The sequence below is a fragment of the Alosa sapidissima genome, chromosome 8 (assembly GCF_018492685.1).
Source record: "Alosa sapidissima isolate fAloSap1 chromosome 8, fAloSap1.pri, whole genome shotgun sequence".
Lineage (NCBI taxonomy): Eukaryota > Metazoa > Chordata > Actinopteri > Clupeiformes > Clupeidae > Alosa > Alosa sapidissima.
This window is the reverse complement of record NC_055964.1, coordinates 8,945,421-8,967,935: the sequence shown is the minus strand read 5'-3', so window position 1 is coordinate 8,967,935 and position 22,515 is coordinate 8,945,421. Positions and strand designations below refer to the sequence as shown.

Below are 22,515 nucleotides of genomic sequence, written 5' to 3'. Positions count from 1 at the left end.
ATAAAAGCCAACAATTTTGACAAGAGATGATATCCGTTATTAAATCAGCAGAGACAAAGTCAACTAAAACACAACAAAGAATAATGTGATTACTGGCATTAGATAAATGGCTATCACAAATTTTGATGTAAGTGCTTGCATTTCAATTAACTGAAAAAAAAAACGTTCCAAAAGAGCCTGTTTCAATGTGGATAGGTCTGATTTTTTAAAAATACAGTATTTTATTTTGATACATGGTGTGTTTTGTAGTTTATTAGTATTTCAGTATCAATATTTTTTGAAAATACATTTTAATCTATTTTTGCCCATCCCTGATTACTACTCTTACTATTATTACTACTACTGCTGGGGGAGTTTGTTGGAAGGGAGAGCTCAGTAAAGTTTGAACATTTGGTGGTGACCCACATGCGTCGATTGTAAATGCCAATGAAGGACATCCGCAGGACATTAGAATACCTCTACTTAATGAACTGGTTTGGTTTGGCCCAGTTGTTTAGGAAAGTAACCATGTTCCTGCTATTCATTTGCCACCAAAAAACATTGGGCATGGGCCAGTCTGGGTGATTTGACATCCAAGTGCAAAATACCACTAGGATTTTATAAGCTAGCTTATGTTGCTGGTGAAGGACTGTAATTGAAGAGCCTATACACATACCATTGTGCAGGATCCTACACTACAGAAGGTAAAGACTGCAGGAAAGCAGAAACTTTTTGAGCTTGGATTGAAAAACTGTAGCATGTATGTAAATGAGTGAGTGAGATTATGTGTGTGTCTCTGTGTGTGTGCTTGTGTGTATGTGTTTTTTGTGTGTATTTATTGTGTGTATGTATGTTTTTTTTTTCTTGTATAGTTTTTTCTTTTAGTGAAAATTAAAAACGGGTAATTTTGACCCGAACACCACACACTCGTTAAAAGGGAATAATGACAACTCACTAAGTCCCATGAAAGCCTGGATCACACAGGCACTCTCCGGTCGCAAAGTGACACTCCCCGTTAAAACAGTGGCTGCAGTCATTCTCACATCTGTCCCCATAGGTACCGTTGGGGCAGCGCAGCTCACAGCTACAAGAGAGGGAGTTCACAAAGGCAACTTGTAAACAGGCATTGTGGCACTATCTGTACACATACTGTACATGACTTGTAAAAAAGAATTCCTGATTGTCTCATTTGATTGATGCATTAGTATTGTCATTCTAACTGAGCATAGAAGTCATTGTAGATTGTAACAGTGATAATAACAAGGAGTTATACCGATCTCCGATCCAGCCGGGATTGCAGTGAGAGCATTTGCCATCGATGCGGCTGCAAAAGTGCCCATCTTTGCAGGGCGGGCACTCGTCCTTGCAGTTCTCCCCGAAATAGCCGGGGGCGCACGTCTGGTCACACTTGGTGCCATTCCAACCCCGCTCGCAGGTGATGCAGCGACCCTCAGTCACCTTACAGGGCTGCTGCCCTTTGCAGTGACCACACCTGAGGAAGCAGCCATATTGGTGTCAGTGTAAGGAAGGAAGTACACTCCTCTGTTGGCACATGTTTTCTCCATCACATGACACCACAACAAGACAAAAACAAAAATTGTGTACACGACATGAATTCATTAGTTCTCGGTGGCTTAATACTGATGTGATGTACAGTAGGTGTTGCAGAATAGGAATTTATATACAATATATAATCTAAAACCACACACTCTGATCTACAGCCTCAGAAGGAAGACATGCATTGATTTTGAAGTGAAATATCTGTCCTGAGTTGAACTGAGTAGGCAAGTTTCAAAAACATGTTTCTCTAGTTCTTCCTCTCACCTGTTCCTGCAGTTCTGTCCATAGAACCCGGCTGGGCACGGCTCACGGCAGAACTTGCCCCGGTAGCCCGGCTTGCAGGTGCACGAGCCGTCGGCCTGGTTGCACTTGCCGTGCACGCACTGGCAGTAGCGCTCGCAGTGCTGCCCCCAAAGCCGCTCCCGGCATAGACACCGGCCTGTGAACTGCTCGCACGGGCTGCTGTTGCAGGCACACTGGCTGTTGCAGCTGCGTCCGTACCAGCCCAGCTGGCAGATGCAGCGCCCGTTGGCCTGGTCGCACACCGAGTTGATGTGGCAGTAGCAGTTGTTGGCGCACTGTGGCCCCCAGAAGCCCGATTGGCACGTGCACTTGCCCGTCTCCTGGTCACACTTGCCCTTCTGGCAGGCGCAGGCCTTCTCGCAGTTGGACCCCCAGCGGTTGGGGTTGCATGTGCATTGGCCTGTCACATCATCACACTTCCCATTGGGGTAACAATTGCATTTTCCTTTGCAGTCCGGACCCCAAAATTGGGTTGGGCACTCTGACGAGAAAAAAAAAAAAAAACACACACAACACATGTTTTTCTTTCTAGGCCAGCTGTCACACCCACCATTGTAACAAAGGCAAGCAGTGGTTATGCGGTGACCAGAGATCACTCATCATATCTCAGAAGAGGCACATCTGTCTATCTGCAGATTCTGCACCACATTATTTGCTTTTTAAACACATCCAAGCACTTTTTATCTCTCTTGTGTTCTGGCATATGCCAGCATGACAGACGCATGCGTGGATATGTGTGTGTTAGTGAATCTCAATAATTCATCATCATTGATGCTATCTGCCAGAGAGTTTATGCGAAGGTTCAGAAAGTGTTTACTTACTAGTATCGCAGCTGGCTCCGAAGTATCCATGTCGACAGCGGCACTCGTTGGGCCTGACGCACACCTCGTTCTCCTTACAAGTGAAGTTGCCCTCACAGAGAGCTGAGGGGCAAACATATGGAACCAAACAAGTCGGTGGGGTCAACACCATGCAACTTCAAAAGCATCGAGACATGGCCTAGTCAACAAAAAGACAGATACATACGTATGATGCATTCCTCTCCCGCCTGGGCCCATCCACCGCAGCACACAGAGTCGGATGACCTGGATAAGAGAATAGAAGATCAGTTACAGGAGGAGACGGGAGTAGATGCAAGCAGAGCCGCGTCGTCGCCTGCGAGCTTATATCGCTCCCAGCCCACTCCCTTGTTTGATCTCTGCACTTGTGTCGGTTTGTGCGGCTTACAGCACATATTCGGGACGTCTGCTTGCCATCTGCGACGTTTCTTCAAGCTTGCATATCACAGATGCTTTACAAGTGCATCTTCCAGCACTGAATCATTGAATACATAAACACCACACACACAAACAATAACACATGTCTCCACGTTAAACCAATGGAAGCCCTTTGAAACATTAACCCATGGAGGTCATGGAACACCACACATCTATGTGTGGAATGACGTGACTGCTGGAGGGGAGGCCTGGGTTGGGGTGTGATTAGCACTCCTCAGACTGAGTGTTAGTGGGAGACGGCATGTCTGGGCCTTCTGACAAAGCCCAGGCTGCATGACTTTTTTCTCTCATGGGAATACACACTTACTATGGCGATACACTGTAGAGTTCACATGCCCCCTCCCTCTCCTCTGAAGGATGTGACCTCCGCCAACTCCCTCTCCACACTACTGCTTCCTTTGGAGTGAAGCCCTCAGCCTTCAGCCAACCCCCCACCCCACCCCCTTCAAAACTGTTTGCTTTCCTCTGGTTGCAACAACCCCCCCCCCCCCCCCTTCTCTAACCAGGGGTGTACACAACCAAAGCCTTGATTTCTCTGCTTCAATAAAACCCACTACTCCAACGTCACAAGGCCTAGTTCTACTAATATCACTGATTTATTGTCAGCATCCAATTAATTCGTGTTCAAAAAAGGTAGCCTAAGGGAGAGGTAAGATCCCTTTTTATCAGTGTTGGTTTTCCCTTGGATTCAAACACACAACCTTCCCATTGTAAGCACTTTGCACGTCTTCATGGTGAAAAGGCAGTAATAATTCATACACAGTCTTGTGATGTGACTTCATTATGTCTTTGTTTTTGTTGTTTGAGGTCTCAAACAGATGGGCTTACTGTATGTTAGTGAAGAACAGAAACGCTGTGGGCGTAGATAACACCCCTTGTCATTGGTGAATGTTTTTTTTTTGTGTGTGTGTACACACATCCATGTGTGCAGCGTAAACTTGTTTTTACAAAAAATGTAAAAAGCTGAGGCTGTCAAAATGTTCGTGTTTACAAAAGGGCTGAAAAAAGATGGTTTGAAAATAACTTTTCAATTCCAAGCTCTGCATATAACTTTTCAATTCCAAGGCCTGGATGCTACAGCTGCGATAAAAAAAAAGGCACCGCTTTATTGTGGAATGAATAATGCATGGCAGGAAAAAAAAATAGAGTAGCCATTCAAAATCATTCAACAGTACATATGTGTGACCTTGCGAGACTATTTTTATGACTGTAGTTGTGAAAAGAGATTCTGTATAAGTACGATAAATATTTGGAGACTTTCCTGTCATGCCCTTCACTGAATGAACTGGGTCGATGTAGAAATGAAGCCTCACAAATGGAGAATGGAGTCAGGGAGATTTAAAATTGATAGTGAGCTATTTCCTGTTGTGGATTAAGATCATAGTGGGTGGCGCCATGTTTTTTTTTCTCTCCATCTCCAGGCTTGACATGGCCTCAGACTGGAACTGCTGACACTACAGTGATAGCTGAGCCGTTATTTATCTCCTCATAAACAGTTTGAGAGGTCTATTTACAATAGTGTTCAGATTGGGTCCATAGCATGAAATCTAAATGTGATATAATTGCCTTATTAATACGGTCAATATTCTTCATATTACCTGTTTACAACACTCTTTAGGTTTGTTATCATTACACTACTTGGTTAAACATGGATAGTGTCCAACAGCACTCAAAAAGTCCTGTTTACATAACACAATAGTGTGGCCTCAAGTCATGTGATTGAATTACACGGCTTTTATCAAATCTCAGAGCATATAATCTGTGCCCTAGCCTACCTGTCATCGAGTTACATAATTTACTCCTGTTTTCACCTTCCACATCCAAGCCAAGTCCCTGAGTTTCTTGACCACATTCTTGACCAACTTTCTGGACTTCTTGGCCATGGCTTTACCACCCTCTCTCTTTCTCTCTCTCTCTCTCTCTCACACACACACACACACACACAGACACAAACACACACTAGAAGAGCGAGAGACCTGCCAAAGCTCACAGTGATGACCCTCAATTTTACAGTAATAAGCGCAAACCTATTTAAACACATGACAGGGTCTAGCTTGAGTCTAACAACATCCCAAATAACCCAACACTCGGCAGCAGAAAGCAGAAAACAAAATATTTTATTTATTCTAAATAGTCGTCGACGACCTGTGCCACGACTTCAGGCAGTGGCCTGCAATTATGGCGCCCCCTAGAGGATTGACACGGGCTAATTTCCAGATGTGAACATCTGGGTGGCTGCTCAACACATTTCCAGTATGTAAATAAGCTCTATCTTGCAGCAACATGCTGGATTTTTTATCCTAAGTATTTTCTTAGGGTCACTTTTACCCATGAACCACAGCGTTTGAGGTGTAAATTGTTTACAAAATAAGAAATTGTAAACGTTAAAAGGTAATTGCATAACACTCTGGTATATTTTCATCAAACCTTTTGTTTTTCTTTGCTTAACATAGCAAATAAAAGTCGATAACTTTCAGGGAAGAGTTTAAGAAGTGCGATAAAAAGAAAACAGAAGCATCCGTGAATAGGCTTCTTCCCCAACTCGAAACCGTTATTCCAATCATTGCTTTACGTTGGTTACACTTACCCTGGCGATTTGCATACATTCCTACCCTTAGGATGGAGTTCTTGGCTGAAAGTCGGGGAAATGAACAAACACAACACCACGGCAACTGTAAAAATACTTTTCAGTTCCATTGTACAAGAAACAGCATCCTTCCATGCGCCTTTTTTGTCAACCATTCCTTCCAGTTAGAAACATAAACTTTAAACTGATCTTTTTGCGACCCTCTGTCTTTCTTGGTGTGAAAGCTACAACCACACACGCCAGAAAAACTCTCATTTGAGTTTTACTCCTCAGAAAGTATTATCCAAGTTCTTCGGAAACAGAAGAAGATATGACGACCGTCTACGCCATGAACGATTAGTGCGAGAGGGTGTAGCAACACCAATCCACAGAGAAGAGGGCGCACAAAAGTTATAAAACCCCAAAGTTTTACTCGTTGCTTCGTTTCCACTTCAGCAAGCGACTCCACCACTGGAATAGTACTCCAACCATTTGTAAACGCAGCAATGGATTAAAAACTAAATCCTTAAAAACTATCCATTAATAGCTTTGCTGGTGTTAGAACGATGGAAACTGGCGCCCGTCCTCGTGCAACTTTTTTCAAGATAGGTAGGCATCCAGTGGTTCATTGGAAAAGACTGTACATTTGAACACACATAGGTATATTGTAGACCTTCATTTTCTGAGCGGAAACGGGAGGCGTAAAAATGAATCGTCGCGCGTTTGCTTTTTCGTCGCCCTCATTTCCAGGAGTGGCAGAGGGAAATTCCTGATTAGTTACCCTATCCTTGGCCCTGGCTATAGGGAATTAAGTAAGCTTGCCTTTCGTGTGCAACAGTTGATTTCTCGGTCTGATAGAACTCACTGAACGACCGCTACAGGGTGGGTGTGCCACAGAAAAGACGCTTCTTTTCCTTATTTTTTTCCCCTACCCAAAACTCCCTCATACCCGTGTCCCTAAAACATTAGCCCACAGACAAACAAAGACCGTTCAAATCTGTTGTAAATAAAAATGTACACAGTATAAGTACAAGTAGAAGTATTTTCTCATTCAAAGTAATTCAGGAATATGACTATTAAGCCAGGCAGGCCTCAAAGGTAACATAAAATGTAAATGATTAGGAAGACAACGGCTCCCCCCTCTGTCTCCTTGAGTGAACTTTCAAACCCTCGTTGACGTATAACATGTGGTCATGATGGACAGGACTGTAGTCCAGGAATAACGTTTCTATCATGCAGTAAAACATCAGATTGTTTGCTATTTCCATTGTTAAGAGATACGCAAGGCTTGAAATAGGCCGCTGAATATCATGACATGACATCCTCATTGTGTGAATGACATCAACCAAGTAAGTTAATCTTTTATGTGACTTACCTTTCATTTCAGACCAGGAGTATGCTTCTACACAAAGGGGTTCATGTGCAGTAAGCATTTGATTGTCAGTATGCATTTTGGATAACCCAAGTCCTATGGGGAGTTTCCATAGGCATTTTACAAAACGCATGAGCATACCTTGGCAAATAATGGTCACTCATATTTTCATTCTATATTTTTAGATAGATAGATACTTTATTGATCCCCAAGGGGAAATTCAGGATATTGATCTACTTTTGCACACAGCTTCACACAACCTGGTGCTAGGGCTCAGTTGGGTTTCTAAGTGATATCAAGTAACCTAGAGGGCTGAAATGTGGTCAGTTCAGAGATGCTTGTAATCCGGCAGAAAGAAAAAACTATATTCTAGCCTCTGTAACTCTGTGTCAGTACATCACACAGTTATTTTGACTGTTTCCTACGAAAGCCAAAGGTTCTCAGTTTTCTATAAAGGTCAAACATTTGATGGTAGGCCCCAAAAGAGGTGGGAACAATGCCCTCGTAAATAGGCACAGTGCAATTTCAGGCAAAAACTTGAAATTTGTATTGGAATTCATGTGGTTAAGTTCTTTGGCTATTTGTCCCTAATGGGGAGGTCACCGAGTCCACTGCTGTATGGATTACAACCACCACCTCAAAACAAGAGGACATATTGGTGGGAGTTAGTCTTGTTATCACACTTGTATTTGTAACAGTAATCAATATGATGATGATGTGGTGGACCCGCGTCAACACAGTCACCTATGTAAGCGCGCCCGAATTCGAATAGACGAACTGATGGTATAATGTTACCTTATCAAAGTCAAGCGTCATAGAATCCTAGCCAACCCGGCGCTCACGTTGTGTGATCACGTTGGCGGTCTTGGCAGGTGATGTATAAACATAGGGCGCCGCACCTCATAACTACAACGAACGCCTAAGCAAAAATAGGGCAAGTGTCAAGCTGCTACACCTAAAAAGTTATGTCTTACGCCAAAGCAGTGCCTGTTTTCGCGCGAGCCGGTTTAGACGTGAACCTTAGAAATATATCCGCCGTGTCCAGCCGAAGATTAGGATCCACAGTTGCTTCCACGCAACGGAACCAGAGTTCAGAAGAGTCAACGGATATCGACGGTGCAGTGCCCAAAACCGACGTTCACGCAGATCTCATCCAGCAGAGCAGGAAGCATGGCACCAGCAAAAACAAGATTTCGATTGATTTTAATCAGACCAAAGAAGCATACAAGAGCAAAGACACGGGTGAATTACTCAGAAGTTTGCTTGTGTTCAAACTCTGCTCCTATGACCTCCTGGTTGATAAGAACAAGGAGGTATGTGCGTGCTGGTGTGCTGTGTGTTCAAAATCACGCTGAAATGATTGAACAAAAAGTGAATCCTGGTTATTTTCAGAAAAAATGTCAGTAGCCTATTCCTTGTTAATTTATATTTCAAAATAAACAATGAAATAAATAATTTTAATTAACTGAAAGTTATTTGTGATCTGTGCGCCATTCTGTCCACTGTATCATTTGAGGTGTCCAGTTACATCACGGTCTATTGAGAGTTTGGAATTACTGCTGCAGTTTGAACTCTCTTTGGCCCAATGATGGTCTGTCCTGGAGCTTTGTTCAAGTCAGGCCTATTGTGTAGGATTACTGCTAAGTCAAAGGAAAGTACACAATGTGTGTGTGTGTATGTGTGTGTGTAAAGTAAAAAGGGGATCAGTAGAGGCAATTTGATAAAACATAATGTTTTACATTTGAAGAGGATAGGACCAAAGGGCACCCAATGCAAGACTCAGGGATCAGATATTGAATGACATTAAACACTGAAAGCATGACATTTAGATTTAAAGATGGGGAAATGCTTCATTTGATATGAGCATATTCCTGCCAAGCTGAAGCACATCCTTTTATTGTAAGCAAAGCATGATGTAAAGCAAAGCCTCACTAGCTGCTTTTAATCCAACTGTAACTATAGTCTAAGTTTTGTTTTTTGCAGATTATGGATCTCAGTAAGAAAATTCTGGGTCAGAAGACATTTGAGCGACTTATGAAGATGACTTTTTATGGGCAGTTTGTGGCTGGGGAAGACCACCAAGCTATCAAACCCCTGGTTCGGAAGAACCAAGCCTATGGAGTGGGAGCTGTGTTGGACTATAGTGTGGAGGAGGACTTGACAAAGGAGGAGGCTGAAAACAAAGAGATGGAGTAAGCACCCAATTCAAACAAAACCTCCAAACATGGGTTTGGAATGGGCTTGACATGTGACAGTGTAAGCAGAAACGTTCAGTAGCGTTTGGTACGGGTGGTGTCGGTCTCCTCTTCATGCAGCCATATCTGATCAATTGAAAGCATAACTTGGAAACATGGATTCTATTTGCAGTGGTACACAAGCAGCCCCTCTTTCCAGGCAAATCCTGGACCCAGTAGTTTATTCCATTTCCAAAATATGTAGCAGTGGCTAATGCAGACCTTCAATGCATGCACATTTAACCAGAAGTATTTGCCACACTATACATCTCTCCATGTTTGAAGTAATCAGAAATAGATCTTAATTTGATCTGTAGTTCAGAATGTAAACAGTGTGCTAGCAGATTATTGGTGGATGTGGTAAAGGCCCCCCCAGTCTGATTGGATGTCTGTGCAGCTGTTAAAACAGTCAGTTGTTTGGCATTTTGTAATAAGCCACATGAGTCAGATACTCTGACTAGCCTTGTAGAAATGGACAGCAGGATAGTATGTTGTTTTAGACTACATGATCACAATCCTTGTGAGAGCTCTTCTCTTTATTCTCTAAAAGAGCATATTTTATATTTGTTTTATTCTCTTTTGGAGTTTTTTTTTTTGTATGTGTGTTCTTTACTTATAGCATTATCATAATCTGAGAGTATTCCGCTCAGTACTAATATAATACCATCAGATTTTCTCTTTCTATTTTAGAGACACAACATAAGTTTTTAGTTGTAAAATAGTCAGAGAAAGAAATGTAAAAAAAAAGTTAATTTCATTGTGAAAATCAGTGAAACATCTAATTCGATATAGATTGAAGAATGGAAGGAAAGAAAGGAGCACCAGTGAGAGAGAGGTTACATCAGGACACTGGAGGGGACAAATCAGGCCCAGCAAGGTTTCTGGCAGCTTGCTTATCTTCAAGAAGTGCCATAACCCCATCTGAGCACTCGCCTAGAAAAAGTGCCACCCTCCCGAAGTGACCAACTCAAGTCAATTACTGGAAACCTATTTTTTATTACCCAGCCAGAGAGACAGAGCAGAACCTGATCATCAACAAATAAAAAGCCCTTTCCTTCTCCACCTTGTGTAAAGGAGTGCTGCGGTTTCAACCAGTCATGCATCAAATATTTTCCCCATGGATGTCATAAAATTGTACAGGCATTGTGTGCTGCTTAAGTGCTACTTTATGCTACTCGCTGTATAATGAGTCCATTACTATAATATGTGCGACTTGCCATTGTGAAAACTGTAACAGAGAGGGCGCAAGAACTCCCTGTTGTGCATTCTCAAGGAGGTTTTTCTGTCCAAGGTGCTCATGATGCAGGGAAGAAATAGTTTAGCACTTGGGAGCAGGCATCATTTGCGTGTGTTCTCCCATGACCTCAAGGGTACACCTCTCTAACACTCTCTCTCTCTCTCCCTCTCTCTCTCTCACTCTCTCTCTTACCCACCCTCTTTTTCTCTAATAATAACCAGCTGGCCAGCCAGGCCGAGTCTGCAGACGTCAAAGCCTTGTCTGACCAGTGAGTGGTTGTGGGAGGTGCCGATGCACAACTCTTGTGAATGTGTGCGGTGACATTGACGCTTGGAAAGTGGGTGTCATGTGACAGCATACTGTGCCTCGTGATCTGATGAAACAGATCCAGGCCGTTACGTGGAATCCTGCCCTTTCAATAGGTCACATCATATACCTTTGAGAGTATTGAACATGGTGTTTTTGTGCTAGTCGTATTATGTCATAACCTTCGAGAGGGGAGCACCCGTTTTAGAATGAGGCTATTTATAGAACTGTCTGCTAGTCTAATCTGTTATCTGAGCAGAGTATTGAATGACTTTATGTTTACCTTTAACCCACCAAATACCTGCATGGCAAAAAACATTGTGCAAGTCCCTGTTAACTGTCGGACATAATAGAAATGAGAACGTAAATAGTAGAGCGCTGATTTAATCTCTGATTTGTTTGCTTCTCCCTTGAAGGTCATGTGTGTCTGCTGCAGAGAGAGAGAGCCCAGGTAGAAATCAGCTCAGTGTACTATTCATTATTGTCTGTTCTATTTGTTTGTTGTTTGCATTGTTAATGGATACCATTACTCTTGCATTTTGGCAATAAAGGGGAGAACCAGCGTGAGAATAAGTACAAGGCCCACCGACAGTTTGGAGACCGTAGGGGAGGTGTGACCGGTGCTCGCACCTACTTTTATGCTGACGAGGCCAAATGTGACCAACACATGGAGACTTTCCTCAAGTGCATCAAAGCTTCAGGTGAACAGGGAGTGTATGAATATCCATCCCATAAGAGAGGGGGTGGGGTGGGCTGAGGGGGTTGGGTGGTTCTTAAGCCATTTTTAGAAATAGAGAACAAGTTCAAAGAAAAGCCCCGGCTTTTAAAGCTGTCCTTTCCATCTCTCCTGTGAATGGCAATAGGAGGGAGTTCTGAAGATGGTTTCTCCGCCATCAAGATGACAGCTCTGGGGCGGCCACAGTTCTTGGTGAGATTGATATGGTCCATACTACAGTGATTGAGGCTCATTTCCAAAAAGCCTATTCATGCAAAGGCCACTTCACACACACATTCAATCATTCATTCATCTGGTATGTGTGTCAATGCAGCTTCAGTTCTCAGAGGTCCTTGTGAAGTGGAGGTGCTTCTTCAATTTTCTAGCTGCCAAACAGGGAATGGAAGGTGTGGAGGTGCTGGAACAAAAACTCGATCTGGGGAAGTTGCAGGTATTAATATAGCCTTTATATTTCAGTTGATTTGATAAGGTGCTTGTTTGTTTGTTTATTTATTTAAAAGGGACAGTGTACATTAATCAACATGCTCATTAGCATAAGACATGTAAATGCATCAGATTGAGCTATTCAAGCTAATTTTCCTTGTATAAAATATACTACACTGTACATTATTTAAAGTACTCTGTGACCAATGCAGTTATGGGTCTCTGGACTACAGAGATCAAAATGTGTCATGTACAGTATGATTTGATCATTAGGGTCATTAGGATCTTTTCCTGATTTATTTATCAGGTATCAAGTCTGCCACATTACTACTACATGACTTATGTTGCAGGCATATTTGGAGAAGCTTGGTGCCAAGGGTGACTTTCAGAGCTGGTTCACAGGAGAGAAAATAGGCTCGTCTGGGTAAAAAAAAAATATATATATATATATACTGGTATATTCCATACCTTATGAAAAATGATCATTCACAAACTCACTGACAAATAGATTTTCTTTTACAATGCTCTAAAAGTCACATTATTGATGAGCCTGTTGTCTTACATCTGTCCATTTAACTGAGCAGGGTAAACAAATCATTTTTTATTCCAACAGAACCATTGACCTGCTGGACTGGAACAGCTTGATAGATGACAGAACAAGGATTTCCAATCTTCTCGTTGTTCCAAACCTTGAGGTAGGTAAAGTGGGTTTGGATATTTAAGTAGAGATAATGAAGGGCTATATTGATCCGTCTTTATCTAAATAGTCCCGTAACTCTCTACACATTTTAGTGATGTACGTAATTAAATAGATAAGATTGGCTATTAAATTTGTTGCCAAAGAGCGTGTGTGTGCTGAAATCGGATGTCAACAAATTGCACGGCAGCTCATGCTGCAGCTCAGCTTATCATGCTGCTCCAGCATGTGTTTCTGCTTGTTTGCCCAGACAGGTCAGCTGGAACCGCTCCTGAACAAGTTTACCGAGGAAGAGGAGGAGCAGATGAAGAGGATGCTGCAGAGGATGGACGTCTTAGCCAAGGTAGGGCGACGAGCGGGTGAGCGAGCAAGCAAGCCAGGGTCACGCCGTGACTTTTATAAGCCACTATCTGTGTGGTGGTCAGCTGTGACCCATCCAAAGTCTATCAAGAAAGGGAGGAAAAGCAACACACCCTTGATGTTGTCCGCCTGTGAGGCTGCCCACAGATGAGGTCTCCCAGGGGGGCAGAGAGGCATGTTGTGTCAACAAATTTGTTTGTCTTTGTTGCAGCATGCCATGGAGAATAAGGTGAGGCTGATGGTGGACGCAGAACAAACGTACTTCCAGCCGGCCATCAGCCGCCTGACCCTGGAGATGCAGAGGATCTTCAATAGAGAGAGCCCCGTCATCTTTAACACTTACCAGTGCTACCTAAAGGTCAGTCTCGGCTCCTCAGTGGCTTTTGTGTGTGTGTGTGTGTGTGTGTGTGTGTGTGTGTGTGTGTGTGTGTGTGTGTGTGTGTGTGTAGATGCTGAGCAATGGGCTTAGCCACTGGAGGCCACAGTATTTCAAAGACATCAGAAAACTGGTTACAAATACAAGTGACCATGTTTTGAAAAGTGGCTTTTGTAAAAAAAATCGTTTTATATATCATTCAGGTCATGGATGTAAGTATACATTTTTGGGCTTTTTATGCCTTTAATGATAGGACAGTGGAGATTGACAGGAAGTGAGTGGGAGAGAGAGAGTCGGGGTGGGATCTGGAAAGGACCACGGGGCGGGAATCGAACCCGGGTCGCCGGCGTACGGTGCAGGTGCCCCAGCCAGTTGCGCCACAGCTGGGTCATGGAAATTAACATTTTTTTTTGTACCAGATGTCAGCTGGTCAACTTTTTGCTGAGGTGTTTTGATACTTTGGATCAGACTGCTAATTTGATTCATATTAAGTTCATATTATGCATCTACAGAATAATTAGTTACAGAATTCTAAAATCTGTTAATTGCTCTGGGCCCAGTTATCCTTGTACTTTTGGTATCAGCTATTGCCATTACACCACTTTAGTATAGAGTGCACAAGCTCTCCTCTCCTTATATGAATTGCAACCACTCAGGTGCGTGTACTCTGGATCTCTCTGGTAATGTGTGACAGTGAGTCACAGATAATTGGCTGTTGTGATTATGATCTTGCATGAAATATATTGTAACGATTGATGCGACACACAGATGTCCAAGCAAAAGTTTATTAGCGGAAGCGGGAAACACACACATACCAAGACACCATTACATAGGAACACAAGGGAAGTCAATAAAACAAGCACGATACACGAACAGGGTAGTCACATACAATACACCGGGTAAAACACATGAGGTACAACCTAAAGAAAGACTACACAAGCTAACACATACATGACAAGGTAAACGCAATTACACTCACTAAAACCGACATTACACAATCCAGCATTCACACACATTGCATTCTGGGAGGCTAGCACTCAGTCCGGAAGACACCGACGTTACAATATGTTGTGGTTACTGTTTTGATGATAGGAATTCCATTGAGGTAAAGGCCAGCTCTACATAGACCTTATTTTTCTCTCACTAACTGCCTAACTGTATTTTCAGAATATGCAGTGCAGATTTTGCAGGACAAGCATTGGTGGAAGTAACTGTCTGTAACTCATAAAAACATACATCACAGCCTGTATCTCAGACTACTGAGGAGCTTAAAATAAGACATTTGATAGAACACCTAAGATAAGGTCTTACATTTTTATTTCAATTACAACACAGTCATGGCCTGATGTGCACAGTAATTGCATTTTGGTAACATAGGGCATTTAAATGCTTGCCGTGAGTTCTTCTTTTAATTTGCGTACAGAAGCGAGTCATACTGCACAGGCGAGCCTCAGGTGTCATTTTCTGCCTGAGCTGCCAGAGCAACACATTAGCGCCACAGAGCAAAGCCATGTTGGAGGACGCCAGGCCATGAGCTTATAGCAGCAGTCACTCTATTACAAACACTGACCGTTTGAATCTGCCTCAATGAAATGGCCTGTTTCTTTTTAGAATGCATGTGGCATTCTCAGTTGTACACTGAGTGATGGCTCTTAAAGATGAATGATGAAAGTGTTATGCATTGTAATGATGTGCAGGCAATGATGTGCAAGAGATATTAAAAAAAGCAAAGGACTCATTGTGTCAGTTGTTTATGATAATTATTATAAATTATTATGACCGCCGCGCAGCGAAGCGGCGGTCATATAGGTTTAGTCAGATTTTTTTTTCTTTTTTTTTTTTCGCATGCCCAAATTTCCATCAATGATTCCCGGGACACTGAAAGACCGGGGTACACGGAACTTGGTGGGCATGTAACCCCACATGGATAACATGGAACCATCGTTTTTCGTTTTGATCTGTAGCCCCCCCGCTGGACTGGACCCCCCGAAAGCAGACACAGTTTTCTGTGAATATCTCGAAAACCGTAGGGTTTAGGAGGACCATTTTTTTTGTATGTTGATCTCAAGGGGCCATGTCAACCCATTCCATAACCACTCATTTCATGTATAGCGCCACCTAGTTAAACACAAAAAAGTAAAAATGAGGTGTTGTAATTGAAGGTATCTGTGACCTAACATAGTCAAAACTGCACGAAATTGAAAGTGTAGGATCATTATGACACCCTCTGTATGCACGCCAAGTTTTGTGGAATTCCGTTCATGGGGGGCCACACAATAAATTCATTTATGTTACTATACACCAACTGGCCTGTAGGTGGCCAGAGACAGTTTTCTGTGAATATCTCGAGAACCGTACGGCCTAGGAGGTCCACCTTTTTTATGTATGTTGGTACTTAAGGGGGCATGTCAACCCATCCCATTACCACTTATTTCATGTATAGCGCCACCTAGTTAAAAATTAAAAAGCAAAAAATTAGGTGTTTTCATCACAATATCTCTGGCTGACAAGGTCAAAACTGCACGAAATTAAAAGTGTAGGATCATCATGACACCCTCCGAATGCATGCCAAGTTTTGTGTACTTTCGTTCATGGGGGGCCTTACAATGAAATAATTTATGTGTACATGTAGTGACGTACACCAACAAGGATTCCCGGGACACTGAAAGACCGGGGTACACAAAACTTGGTGGGCATGTACCCCCACATGGATAGCATGGAACCGTCATTTTTCGTTTTGATCTGTAGCCCCCCCGCTGGACTGGACCCCCCGAAAGGAGGGTAGGGCAGACACAGTTCTCTGTGAATATCTTGAGAACTGTAGGGCCTAGGATGACCATTTTTTCCGTATGTTTGCCTCCCATTTCATGTACACGCATGTGCACAAACAGATACACACACACACACACACACATACATTCACAGTAATCATACGTATGACACATACTCACACAGTAGACATATGTACGCTTGCATGCACAGGCACATACACAGGCACACACACAAGCACGCACACACACACACACACACATTCACACACACACACACACCCACACACATAACATAAACATAACACAAACAATCAAGAATTTCTCAGAATTATGAACAGGCAAGATGGAGGTGGGGTTGTATAAAATTAATTTTACATGTGAAATCTATGAACTAATCGTGTTTTGGTACTTGTTGTCTAGCAGATACCAGTGAGAATTGAGTGTGGATAATGCAATTTAGTGAGACAATTAGAATCATATAGGCCTTTCAGCGTGATTTCTTTTTGTGGAAAAAATGTGCTGGACTGGGCGGCGGTCATATTTTGTACCGCTCTGCGGTACATCTAGTTATTGAAATAATAATTTATAAATTGTGTTGGCCTGTGGGATATATACTGCTCATGTCTGAGATATAAACAAAGTATTATTTCTGCTGTGTGGTGCGTCTGTGGTGTCCATTTTAAGAGTATGGATAATCTCCAAACAGATCTATCCATCACTCTGCCAGTCAAGCTTTATCCTCCCATTCATTATCTAACAGAAGAGGGTTTTAATGACCCAGTCTAGTCTAACACTTTCACTGAGAGGTCGGAACATATTTGATAATGAGTGTGAGGGTATTTATTCCAATTTCACATTCACAGCAGTGTGAATGAAGGCATTTTTCTGTAATGATGTTCCCTGAAGCAATTAAAAGTCTGACCTTAGTCGTGACACGTCATGATTCACTCGTCCGCAGTGTGCAAGATGATGGATCTCACTTTATTTATTTAAGAATTATTTATTTATTCTTTATTTGACAAAAGAGCTTAGTCCCAGCAGACAGACACAACTTTGGCTCTATTTTGGCTCTATTTTCTTCTTTCCTTCTTTCTCTCTCTCTCTATCTCCCTCACTCACTCTCTCTCCTCTCTCTGCTTTTCCTGCTCTGTCTCTCAGGAAGCCTTTGATAATGTGTCTATGGACGTGGAGCTGTCGAGACGTGACGGCTGGTACTTCGGTGCCAAGCTGGTGCGGGGGGCATATATGTACCAGGAGAGAAGCAGGGCTGCCGAGATCGGCTACGAAGACCCCATTAACCCCGACTATGAGTCCACCAATCAGATGTACCACAAGTGAGACACACTCTCCATTATCTTTCATGTTTACCTCTGAAAAGCATTTTTTTTTAATGCCATCAAACACTCATGATTCCCTGGACAGAAGGATTGTACAAAAGTACACCGCCTGCACTAGGCCATTCATAAGATAAAATCAATCTTCCTCTTTCTGAGGGAAGCAAACCCAGAAGCACAGAACTAGCAGATGAAACCAACGGAATATTGCTGCTCCCTTTTACAGTGTAGAATCTATGATGCATTCAAGAAGAAAGGGATGCTTAAAACACATATATCTGATGCACACAATGGCTTTCAATAAGCCTTTGAAGCGACAGTTTGTGAATTGATATAAGGGACTGACTTGAATATCCACCCTGCTGCTGTCTTAACCCCCTATAGGTGTCTGGACTATGTGCTGGAGGAGATTGGGAACAGCAGAACCGCTAACGTCATGGTGGCCTCTCACAATTTGGACACGGTCAAGTTCACCCTCAGGAGGTACGTCTCGCCCTCAGCGGCTCACAGTCAGAGACCGACACGTGTGCAGACTGCAGATTTGCCACTAAACACACACGCTTACACACACACACACGCACACACACGCACACGCACGCACACGCACGCACACGCACACACACACACACACACATATGTGCTGATAAAAGGAGCTGGCTGGGTGGGCGGGTGTTTTGGCTAGCCTAGGCAGCAAAGGATTCTTCAGAGGTGGAAATTTCAAAGTGGTTTCCGGGTATGAATGCTTCATCAGGTTATTCGCAGACCCTTTTCAAGACTCTTACAATACAGAACGGTTCCGGATTGCGCCCATGCTCTCAGCGCATACTAACAATCATAAATGAATTCTTTCATATGCGCACTGATTGGTGAATTTTGATTTCATACATGAATGTGTTAGACACACCGCAGCCACCTGAGAAGCTTAATATCACAAAGCGAGTGAGTCATCAGAGAGAATCTCATTAAAGTGATGTCTCGGATAGCTGCCTGCCTCAGATTGATTCTTGATTCTTGAAGTCTTTTCAAGATAGCATTGAGAATGTGTCAGTGTCTTAGCCCTTGCTATCCATTTATGCAGTATGTACTCCTGATATGCATTGCATTTGTAATAGCACTTATCTGTCTGTCTTGTCTGTTGGTCATTAATGTGTGCCTGTCAAACAGGATGAACGAGTTGGACCTGGTGCCGACGGACAAGAAGGTGTACTTTGGTCAACTCCTGGGGATGTGTGATCAGATCAGCTTCCCACTGGGTAAGATGAAGCAAACAAGATGGAAGAGCAAGTAGTAGCACCGTGGCAACCATCTCCTCTCCTCTTGTCCTTCTGCATCTCTTTTTCTTCTGTCCTCTTCTCTTTTCTTTCTCCTCTGTTCTCTTCACTATCACACTGCAAAATATCCAAGAATTCAAAATCTAAGTGAGATAAATAAGCTTAAATCAAGGGAATATGTACTTATTTTTTTAATATTTGCTGATAACAAGACATTTTGCACTTTTTTGCACCGTTTTGACCTTGTTATAAGTAAAGTGAAAATCTTCTTGTTCTGCTGGCAAATCTTGCAAGTGAAAGTTTCTTGTTTTGTGGAAATACTATTATCTGGCAAGATTTGTCAATAGAACAAGAAGATTTTCACTTAGTACAAGGCAAAAAATAACTTAAATCAAGTGCAAAAATGTCTTGTAATAAGCAAATATTAGAAAAATAAGTACATATTCACTCACTTAGATTTTGAATTCTAGGATTTTTTGCAGTGATATCTGTCTCTTCTTCCCTCCTCTCTCTCTTCCCCTCTCCCTCTCTCTCTCTCTCTCTCTCTCTCTCTCTCTCTCTCTCTGTTTATTCTCAGTGCTCTGTCCCCATCTGAGGTTGGCTATGTGCATATGGGGAGTGTGTGAGCATGCCAGAGCTTAAGGCATGGTGCGGTGCATACTGATATGGGGGCTGCTCAGCGCACGCTCAGCAGGAGCTCCCCATCCGCTCCCGTGGGCTGACTGACACCTAAATCACCATTATCTCAGCACAGGTGTCTTTTGCCACCAAACACAAACGTCTCATGTTGCGCTTTTGAGAGAAAAAAAGAAAAAAAAGAAAAAGTGACTATCTCATTTTCTCTCTCTCTCTGTCTCTCTTTCTCTCTCTGTCTCTCTTTCTCTCTCTGTCTTTCTGTTTAGAGTTGACTTTCTTCTTTTCCTTCTCTGCCTCCTGTTCCTCTGTTCACCTCCTGTGAGCTGTGTGAAAAAACATTTCACAGCTAATGGGTTGGTCCCCCTCACAGCCTCTTTAAGGTCATCTTGCCCCAAGAAACATCCTTTTATTTCTCCTATTCTTCTTCTCTAGTTCAGATTCTCAACCTCTCCCTCTCTTTCTCACCCCCACTCTCTTGGTCTGGCAGGTGATTGAGGTATCCCATTACTCTTACAGTCTATCTGTGATAAGTGTATAGCACCCTCCCTGCCTCCATCTCTCTCTCTGTCTCACTCACTCACACATCCTCTCTGTCTCCTTCTCTCTCTGTAGGCCAGGCCGGCTTCCCCGTGTATAAGTATGTGCCGTACGGGCCGGTCAACGAGGTGATCCCATACCTGGTGCGGCGGGCCCAGGAGAACCGCGGCTTCATGAAGGGGGCACAGGGGGAGCGTGATCTGCTCTGGAAGGAGCTGATCAGGCGGATGACCAGCGGAGAGGTGTTCTACACGCCAGCCTGAGGACCACACACACACACACACACACACACAAAGGCACACACACACACATGTACAGAGTCTCTTTCTCTTTCTCAGCATGCCTGCTGTCTGCCTTGTCACTATCTCACTTTTCTCCAGTAGCAGTCTCTGCATCCCCCTCTTTTCCAGCTGCTCTGTGTTTCTTTCCGTCTCCGTTAACACTCCTGTACAGCACCTCTTTCCTCTTTTTCTCTCTCCTGTTGTCTTCTCTCTTCACGCAATCCTTTTCCTTTTTTTCCAGCGCTTCTTTTGTATGGCTTTATTTCTGTCGGCCCCTGAACATCCTCCCTCTCTCATCATTTCATTTTCCCCTCTTCCCCCTCCCACCCTCCTCTCACATAAGAGTTCTCTATGGCCTCTCAAAGCACTCGCCTGTCTTGAGCATTGGCTCTTTGTGCACATTTTGGTCTCCACTTTTTCCATCTCCTGCTCTTATCTTTTCTGACTAGGCCTGCTCTCTCTCTCTCTCTCTCTCTCTCTCTCTCTCTCTCTCTCTCTTTATTTCTCTCTGTCTCATCCACATATTTCACTTTCCCACTATTTTCTCTCTTTTCTCTGGCTCAGAAGCATCCCCACAATGCCATGAGGCAGCCAATGGTGATATATCACAAAGGCATCTTTACTACTCCAAAAGGGCTCCCTAAAATGTCAGGCGGTCCAGCTCTGCTGGTCTTTTTTATGGGCCGGTTCATCATCAAGTAGGACAACAACAATAAAAAAAATAAGCATGATTTAAATGGCAGTAAACAAGTGCATCAATATCACTTTCTGTTTATAATAGTTTGGATGCGAGGATAACGATGCCTCTCTGTGTGACGTATATGTTGTATTTATGTTTTGGACATTTATTCATAAAATATATATAGCCCACACTGAGCTACACTCCGTATGTAAAGATCCCTGGAGGTAACTGTGCCTTGTCGCACTGAAGGAAATACAGTCGAATATAATGCAATTGGTTGTGTGGCCCAGTATAACAAACACACATGTGGGCACAGCGTGTGCTTATACAGCATATTATCGCTTTGGCAGAGACAATGAAGGAAGAGAGTTTGTAAATAATTTATGTGAATGTTAATATTATGTAAAATATTCTAAACAGAGATTAGTTGACTGAGGATGGATTTTCACCCATCTTTTTTAATGTTAAATGAAGTATTTTGAATAATTCATTGTGTTTTCATTTTGTGATGATGTTATTGAAAAATTTTCTGTAACTGCTATTTTGGTATGGCTCTTCACTGATTGTATCATGGAATAAGCCATCGAGTTGTTTTCCTTGGATGTGTGAATGCAAACATTATGTTTGATGCTTTTTTTGGATGTATCAAATTTAATTTAATCCAGTTTAGAAATAATTCAGAATCAGAAGTGATGTTTTTTGTCACATTATGAATTCCTGTCTAAAATATCACACACACACACACACACCTTCAGTTATTGAAGCTCAACATTTTTATTTTGGAATTAACCTTGAACTTCCAAATCAATAAAGATAGGTTACAGACCGAAACAAAGACACTGATTCCTATTAATATCTCCATGTCTTCATACAATATTAGTATGTGTAATGATGAATACAGTGCTAAGAATCCCTTGATTATATGCGTGGTTAAACGGTAAGACTCCTGTCACTCCATATAAAAGACAGGCCACCCCCATCACACATATCACCTTACCTGCACTTCCTAAACATGTATTGTATTGTAAGCATGTGTGCAGGTGAGCAAGAGGGAGTTTCTGATGGAAATAGAAATTAAGTTATATTTAACCACACAAAATAGTCCTTTACAATGAACCCAGTAGTGTGTGTGTGTGTGTGTGTGTTTGCGTGTATGCGTGGCACGCGGGTCTGCGTTGTGGCATGATGGACTGCAAGTGTACGTTTCGCTGGCCCTAATGCTCCGTGGTTACGATTTAATGGAAGCCAGACATCCAATTAACGCCTTCTCTCTGCCTGCCGCCCTCCTCGGCCTGCCTGCTGTGTGGAAAAGTGCTGACTGCTTACATGATGTCTTAGTAGCAGCACAGCTGAGCACTGGAGACAGGGGGGGGGAGAACTGGGTGCCCTGGATGGGTAATAAAAGAAAGGAGCCCTGATTCTTTGATGGCACACTTACGTAAGTGTCATTAGTAACTACTGTGCAGCATGGGAGTTAAGCGGGGCAGACGCATCTCCGCCGTGCATTTTCTGTTCTAAAATGCTCATAAAAAAAAAGAAAAAAGTTCTGTGAATATGGCATAATCTGCCCATTTCCG

The 22,515-nt window shown here is 42.8% G+C and overlaps 2 protein-coding genes across 4 annotated transcripts in view; one reads left to right on the top strand and one right to left on the bottom strand.

Annotated features, from left to right (window-relative positions):
• The window catches only part of scarf2 (scavenger receptor class F, member 2), an 18,190-nt gene extending 11,615 nt beyond the window's left edge, over positions 1 to 6,575 (bottom strand). The window contains exons 1-6 of one of the 2 annotated variants that reach the window (XM_042101715.1): positions 5,707 to 6,575; positions 2,869 to 2,927; positions 2,664 to 2,765; positions 1,804 to 2,323; positions 1,253 to 1,471; positions 935 to 1,063 (exon numbers count right to left, since the gene is read on the bottom strand). In XM_042101715.1, coding sequence (XP_041957649.1) covers positions 935 to 1,063; positions 1,253 to 1,471; positions 1,804 to 2,323; positions 2,664 to 2,765; positions 2,869 to 2,927; positions 5,707 to 5,861 — 1,184 coding nt within the window. In that variant the 5' untranslated portion in view covers positions 5,862 to 6,575. The remainder of the gene's footprint in view (positions 1 to 934; positions 1,064 to 1,252; positions 1,472 to 1,803; positions 2,324 to 2,663; positions 2,766 to 2,868; positions 2,928 to 5,706) is intronic. The other variant, XM_042101714.1, reaches the window with a different exon arrangement.
• A 1,366-nt stretch (positions 6,576 to 7,941) lies between these two features.
• prodhb (proline dehydrogenase (oxidase) 1b) lies at positions 7,942 to 21,773 on the top strand. Of its 2 annotated transcripts, none has more exons than XM_042102096.1 (14): positions 7,942 to 8,370; positions 9,041 to 9,249; positions 11,251 to 11,285; positions 11,386 to 11,535; positions 11,698 to 11,762; positions 11,884 to 12,000; positions 12,344 to 12,417; positions 12,607 to 12,688; positions 12,941 to 13,033; positions 13,262 to 13,408; positions 17,356 to 17,531; positions 17,916 to 18,014; positions 18,696 to 18,784; positions 20,051 to 21,773. In XM_042102096.1, the coding sequence occupies exons 1-14, from the start codon at positions 8,023 to 8,025 to the stop codon at positions 20,236 to 20,238; spliced, it is 1,872 nt and encodes a 623-aa protein (XP_041958030.1). In that variant the 5' UTR covers positions 7,942 to 8,022; the 3' UTR covers positions 20,239 to 21,773. The 2 variants fall into 2 exon arrangements, with proteins under 2 accessions (XP_041958030.1, XP_041958031.1); XM_042102097.1 differs by having other exon boundaries at positions 8,176 to 8,299.
• Positions 21,774 to 22,515: the final 742 nt, after the last annotated feature.